The sequence below is a fragment of the Bombus impatiens genome, unplaced genomic scaffold (genome assembly GCF_000188095.3).
Source record: "Bombus impatiens unplaced genomic scaffold, BIMP_2.2 scf_0190, whole genome shotgun sequence".
NCBI lineage: Eukaryota > Metazoa > Arthropoda > Insecta > Hymenoptera > Apidae > Bombus > Bombus impatiens.
In genome coordinates this window covers 48,997-56,597 of record NT_176609.1, presented here as the reverse complement: position 1 = coordinate 56,597, position 7,601 = coordinate 48,997, and the positions used below count along the sequence as shown (strand labels likewise).

Genomic DNA, 7,601 nt, shown 5'->3' with positions numbered 1-7,601 from the left:
ACACTTGCGAGATAATCAGAGGAACCGAAAGAATACTGTCATTTTTCCAAAATTACTTTTAAATTAAGATGCAAAGCATCGTGCAGACTGAAAGTTCACATTTATTTATTTTTTCTTTTAAGCTTTTCGTTGTTTTTTTAGTAAAATCAAACAGTAAAGTATACAACACACGAATGATCGCGATATCAATGTTTATTTATACATACATAATATACATTATAATAAAATGTAAAATAAAACGTATTCCTCCCCTTCTTACTTTTCCATAATTCTTTTATTTCGTCATTTTCTTTGCACCTTTGTCGGTATACATAAAAATAGTACACTTATAAAAGTTACTTGTATTACGTGCAAAGAAATAACGTATAATAAACGAGATTGAAGAACGTAGAAAATACAAGTTTACTAAGATTAGCAGTAGTCTTTTCATATTAGGATTTATAAAGCGACATTCTAGTACATGATGTTCGTGGCAGGCATTTAGAACAAGGTCAATATGATCAGTAGATTCGAACGATATTAGACAATACAACATAGAAAGTGTATTTAATATTTTGATGCACAACTGGAAATGTCGTTCATGACACGAGATCTTACGAAATTGCATAAATTCAGTAAACAACCTCCTAATAATGTTTTAACAAGAATCTTATTTTAACTATCGATATTTTGAAATGCACAATTTTAATTAGAAGTATTTTAAGATCATTGTATCGAAACTTAATCACTTGTTATGAATTTGAAATTATAACGACAAATCTCAATCAGTTTTCTTATATTTAAAACACGATAGAATAATAATTGAGAATGCTATCGCAAAGATTGAATATACTGAATTTACGGGAATGCACACACATTCGGATATCGCATGTCAGAAATTTATCAAGGATTATCGCTTACGGTTGTAAAACTCTTCTTTCGTCTATGTTGTATTGTTCCAGTTTATTACACATGAGCTTGCGGTAGCTAGTACGTGTCTCATCTTGATCAGTATCTTCTGTAGGGTTCTTCTTCTTCAGGGTGAGCCGCGTTATGAGCCAAAGCACGTTGTATCGCTACTGGAATCGGTGGTGGTGTTGGTAAATGAGCACCATTAGGTTGGAAACCATTCTCGTCAGCAGTGTAAGTAACCAAAATCGGTGTACCATCTGGTGCGGTATAACTAAATTGTCCTCGTACAGATTCAATTTGATTTGGTCCAATAAACTTTGGAACGCCTTGTTCTGCTACGGATATACCATTTTCTGTATCGTAACTATAACAATGTACATAGATAATTTAGAAACCTTTCCATACCGTGCTTTATCGTGCTATATAGAAAAAAATGATGCAATTTTTTCGCACAACATTATAATATTATTATAATACTCATTTTCAAATATTCATTTTCTAGTTTTGCGAATTAATTTATCGCGTATATTATAAATAAAATTTTATGTTGCTTTATAATCTTATTTCGGTACAACAAACGTATTTCGTTATAACTATATTGTAGTTTATATTAGTGTACTTCCGAAAGAAGAGAAGGGAAAAGATCGATTGTTATAAATATAAATTTATATTAAAGATAAGTAGAAAGTAAAAAAGAAAATTTTTTCATACGACGCTTTGTTTCTGAGAAAATCGAGTTTGAAGATTTGTGAAGTATACTTTAACTTGACCAAATGCCGATTAGGTACGAGTTGACAATTAATAGGAAGTTATTATACATGTGAAAATATGTGAAAAGTGTAAAATGTAAAACTGATTCGTTATAAAGAGATCGATATTGGTTATTTTTCGAAGGGTTGTCGTTTCGTAAAAGTACCACCTGCAAAATGCAAGACGTTAAACGTTATATGACATAGGAGAGGCCAAGTTCTAGGCGCGATCTTCGGATTGTACATTGTACGTACAGTAAGTAGACAGCGGCTACCAAGTAGGTAGGTAGGTAGGTAAGTAGGTAGGTCGATCGTAATTATTCTATTGTGTAATGTATTATTGCTAACTGCGCAGCCGACTAACACGAATGATTAACATCAAAGCTAATTATATATCTTTTCACAGCTGAATATCCTGTAAGTCCTTCCTTTCCTTCTTTTTCACTTCTCTGTTTACGCTTCCGTACTCTTCATTTTCAATTTGTATTTGTTCGTGCGTTGCATTTAACGGAACAAGCTATGGAACAACCTAATTGATATTGGAAAATTATATTATATATATTTTTCAGAATTCACGTACCATCTTCGTATGTTACATTTATCGATTGAAATAATTATTTTTTTTAAATTACTAGCACAACAAAAATAAATAACGTATTAATAAAACAAAATATTAATAAACATCTACTTGCAAATATTTGCAATTCTAATATTTTTAAGTAAAAATCTATGGATTAAGGTTCCTATAAGTGAAGAGAGAACAGATAGAATTTAATAGAATTTAGATTATAAATTGATATTTTTAAATATTATGATGATCAAAGGAACTAATTTAGTATTTTAATAAAGAATTAGTAGAATTAAATAGTATATTAAATTAGAATATTTTAATAGTGAGAATATAATAGAATATACAACTTGTATATGTAAGTATGTATATATGTATAATATTAAAAATAATATTGAAACAATTAAATACAAAGATCGATATTTTTCTATTCAAAAGTTTTATATTCAAGGAACAAAGAAGATAATATTTCAACGTTAATTTCAGTAATTTTAAACAGCTACGTTAAGGATATCTAAAGTCAGGAACATTTTATCACAAGATAAGTTAGACTAATTTTAATAAATATATTTATATATAGATTTACAAGGTCATTGTGTGATATTTATGATAGATATATAGGAGTTCCTAACCCACTTAAGGAATCAAAATTATTCGAGTGTTTTACAAGAATAGATGTTAACTTGACCTTAGATTTGTTCATGACCTTAACGTATTTAATTGTGGTTGGGAAAATCCAAGTGCAATAGAAAGTTAAGTTACTACACAAATCGCCAAATACCGGTTAACTGTGTAAAATTTGTTGCAGTCTTTCGAATCGAAGTTATCGTTTATGCTATATTTTGCATTAACGGATGCACATATTTGCAATGAAAAAGCGATAAGACTAAATCAATAACAACATATTCTATTCCCGAATTGGTTAGAAAATACATCGTGAAATTTGTTGCTATCTGTCTAACCTGAACATAATGTTGTAATGCAGAATGTAACAAAAACTGTTAGGGACATACCCGAGATGCGCACATTTACATAATTACTTCGTGAAAATCAAACTCTAGCGTGGGAGATAGAACGAATATAATAGATAGGATACGTAGGCAGACGTTTCTACAATATCTTCAAACGTACAAGTTTTATAACTTCATAATAGCAGTTACCGATTTTTATATGCCTAGCGAAATATTAATGTAAGCACTTATTATAGAATCAAAGGAATATGAATATCGCGTATGTTTAATTAATCATAAGAAAAAAGATGCTTGCAAAGGGTAAAAATTCAGTAAGTATAAAATTATACTTTTTGCATCTCTCTCTCCCTCTTTCGCTATATATATTATTCTTACGTCATTATGACATGTACGTAATTTTGCATATTTTTGATATATTTTTCATATGTACAGAATTACGTATACATTTTATGACATATCGTTAATATCCACTAAGACACGCGTTAACGCAATATTTCATTTGCTAATTTTTTCAATCAACTTACATTATCGAATTCTGTTATCGAACGGTGTACGTACTGTTTCTTCCACATAGACTTTACGTTTCTAATGAAAGTTATGAAATATAAAGTAGTTGATATATTTATAACATTATGATAAATCATTGGTTGGTCCTGGTAATAAAATAAGGTAAGAGGAATGCAGAGCCTGTAATAGACTTGAAACAAAGAATGACGTGAACAGATGACAAAGTGTTTTTAGGATTGAGATTATAAGCGAGCCTCTTCGAGCGTGTCGAGATTGCTTTTGAGGAAACGTACCTCGACGACGCTTATCGTTCTGTCGACGTTCAGGACGATGTGGAAGGACGATCTCACCTGTAGGAATACGATCCATCGGGAGAAGAATCTTGTGACTGTCGTAATATAGCGAAACGTCGACCGTAGTAGTCAGGGTTGTATGGGTATCTGTTGAATTGTGCACAGACCATCGTTGTGAATCCCAAAAAGACCTAAGAGAGAACGTAAATGAACTTAAGTGCCTTTTAAAGCTGTCTGTTTTAAATTGGACCACTTGTTTCCATATTATTTACATCAGGTATTGAATATGTTAGTCTATGAAATAAACAATTTATTATACTTGAGGGTTATATTTTTCCTTAAGGAGAATGAAACGGTTGATCACGCGCACAAAAATGTGTATAGAAATGAGATTCGGAGGAGACAATTATAATTTAAGAAAAGGTTACGTTTTAAATGTTTCAGAAGAGAAGAAAAAGAATGTCAATTTTATTTTTCTTATTATACTTCGATTAACAAACTTTAGCGAGACACAAGACGATTCGTGCGTCCTTGAAAGTACACGAAAAAAATAGATAATCTATTATGTACATACATATGTGTACGTTTAAAAAGTATCGTCTGTCATATTAGCACGACGTAGAAATGATATTTAATGAGAAAAGAAAAAAACATTTTTGATACGAAGGGAATCTCGTAAGTGTTCTAACAAAAAGTTGTGACAAAGATATAAACTGTTATGAAAACGATGATGAACTTATTTTCAATGCAGCGTGGAATTGATTATTTTTTTTATTGACAGGTTTATAAATTAACATTTCATTTGTCGCATAATTCACTTGTATATATGTTTTTGGGATAAGTGGCAAACTAATTACAATTTTCCTAGTTATAAATAGTAATAATATTTTTCAGAGCCGTGTGAAATGTTAATATGAAAATATCTTTGGAAAAGATGGGAAGAGTATTTCTCATTTTGCAATAACGTAATAATTAATTTGTAGATATATCTATGTTTTTAATTGACTTTGCTTTTCACACAGAATAGCGTACTTGCCCAACTGCATAGATCGTATATTAATAACAAAGAAGAACTAATAGAATGAATCGCACGTGGGCAGACAGCTATGTAAGTTATGAATAATTATATGCATCTGATGCGCTGCGTATTTTATCTTCTTTATCGATCTGTTCGTCTAACGCTAATTATATTGCATTATTAAGGAAATTTTATTATTTAATAGAAAATACGTGCACATAAACTGCCGATTTATTTCTCTATTTATTAACTTATTACAGTTATTTAAAATATATGTCTTTCAAATAGAAGCAAACTCGGTTTCAATCGAATTCAATGAATGCGATGTATGCGATATGCATAAATGTCTGTCCCTCACATACATCTACACAATTTTAACGTACTTACGAAATTAAGTCAGTGACGCGATTAAATTTAATTGTATAATCAAGATTTTAAGTTTGTAAAATAATGTTGTGCCCTTGAGTTTGTGCAATGTACGTGAAGTTAAATAGTTAATTTTATATTTGAACGTATGTATGTTACATTAAATATAATTATTGTCGTACAATAGATCAATCTCTGATTAAATGTAATCTTAGATTAAATGTTATCTTTGGTGGTGCAACGTTTTATTCATCATGTATTGGTTTGAAATTATTATTGAGATCGCCGAAACAAAACTACGAGACATTTGGAAGAAAGACGTTTCAAATAAGTCAAGATATACTAAAACATACCTTGTAATTTTATAATTTTATAATATTAAAACAGTATTTTATAATATTTAACATACATTGCACATAGTTTATAGTATATTTAGAAAATGATGCTTATAGCATTCGGGATCTGTAACGATTCTAACAATTTTTCATAACTTGATCGATGCTGTGGTTGTAATTGCTAGGGAATATGCGAAGAGATAGGAAAATGTTGTTAAAAACGGATGTAGATGAATTTTATGTTTGACCGATAAACATATTACTAGATTATTTGTTTTTTAATAGGCGTTAGTAATGGGAATGACAGTTTTTGTTAATCGATAGGTTCAGAATCGTTAAATGTATGTAATTGTCAGTTGTTTAGAAAATGTTAAGACAGAACGCGTGTATTAAAGACGTTGGTTATTTGGTTTCATTGTAAAAGTTACTCAGTAGGAACAAGTTCTTTAAGAACTGTACCTCGTCACAGGAATCGCATTAATGTGTATTTAAAATAGGATGTAACGTATTTAATAACTTTAATAACGAACAAAACTTGCGTAACATTTTCCAAATTTCCCCTTGTTACAGTTATAGAGATATTTTTGAAGTATCTTGAGGATTATGTATTTTAGTATTGACTAACAAATTGAAGGTAATGGGATTAGAGTAATACATTGCACTCACAAAAATCTTCATGATGACTACGCAATAGCAAAGGTTGAAAATCCTTTAATTAGTCACGAAGCCACCAGGCACGACACGATTTTTTAAAAGTAATATTCAATCACGGTCCACTTTGATCTTCGAAAAGACACGTGATAAGAGTTCGTCCTATCCTGTAGTGCTTAGAAGTACGACATCAGACGGATTACGATGAGGTTTTATAGTCGCCACAGTCCTATGCTTCTACTTCCTTCCCGCCCCGCCACTGATTCAAACAAGTTGAAGGGGAAAGAATATGTTTCATCTATTCGTATAATCTATAAATAGGGTAGCGATTACGTTCCTAACGAATATTGCCGATTGGCAAGGTATTTGCGCATTTACATATGCTTATATACTTTAACTTTGCTAATTTATAACAAAATAAGGTTCTAAACAAAGTATAAAGAAATATAATAAAACGGGGTTACATTTTTGGTAATATGCAATGGAGTTTCGAAACATCAAAAATAACAAATTTCCTATGTTTCGTAAAAACATTTATAACTGCGTATATCCACGCAGAATGTTGAAGAAATACAAGAATCTGCTATATTTATTCATTTAACATATATTCATTAATTTGTCTATCATTCGATTGAGGTTAGGTTGTGCTTAGGTTGGGGTTAGGACTAACCTTTTCGTAAATATTAAAAGTTTTTAAAAATAAACATCGTTTTGTGCATATATGAACGTATATTCGTACTTAACGATCAGTTATCGTGCAATTCGATACAAAGTACAATTTGGATACTGAATACCTTTTTCTTAATCTTAACTGAGGAATTGCTTCAATATAGAATACTTGGTTAGAATGTAATAGTATAAATATGCAATGCGTAATGTATAAGTCTATTCATTAAAAAAGAATAAACTCGGAGTTATGATAATTGTGGTGAAAAGATAAAGATAACTAGGTCTATATTAGGACACATATTTTACAACAAAATACGGTATAAGAGAATCTTGTTATAACATCAATTGAAAATATAAACAGATATTGTTCGTAATTAAGAACCTATAGACAGTCTTTTACTTAGTTCGATTTAATTGTCGTTGTCTCTAATATAGTTTTTAATAAAAGTTTCAGTCAAATAATTACTACTCTACTCTCTTGTTCCAATAATATTTACCAAGCATTTAAATATCGTTCTGAAAGAGAATTCTAAAAGGAACTGGAGTTTTCAAAAAAAAAAAAAAAAAAAAAAAAAAAAAAAAA

The 7,601-nt window shown here is 30.1% G+C and overlaps 1 protein-coding gene across 1 annotated transcript; it reads right to left on the bottom strand.

Annotated features, from left to right (window-relative positions):
• Window positions 1–259: 259 nt before the first annotated feature.
• Window positions 260–6,573, bottom strand: LOC100744527 (endocuticle structural glycoprotein SgAbd-1-like). The gene is made up of 3 exons (XM_003487637.4): window positions 6,365–6,573; window positions 4,037–4,170; window positions 260–1,255 (listed from the first exon to the last, which is right to left on the bottom strand). Exons 1-3 carry the CDS (start codon window positions 6,374–6,376, stop codon window positions 988–990), a joined length of 414 nt encoding a protein of 137 aa, XP_003487685.1. The 5' UTR covers window positions 6,377–6,573; the 3' UTR covers window positions 260–987.
• Window positions 6,574–7,601: the final 1,028 nt, after the last annotated feature.

Excerpts from the sequence above, each read along its gene's own strand:
- LOC100744527 (XM_003487637.4), bottom strand. Across the intron at positions 1,256-4,036 it reads GATGGATCGTATTCCTACAG|TTACGATACAGAAAATGGTA; the intron begins GTGAGATCGTCC and ends ACATTGTTATAG.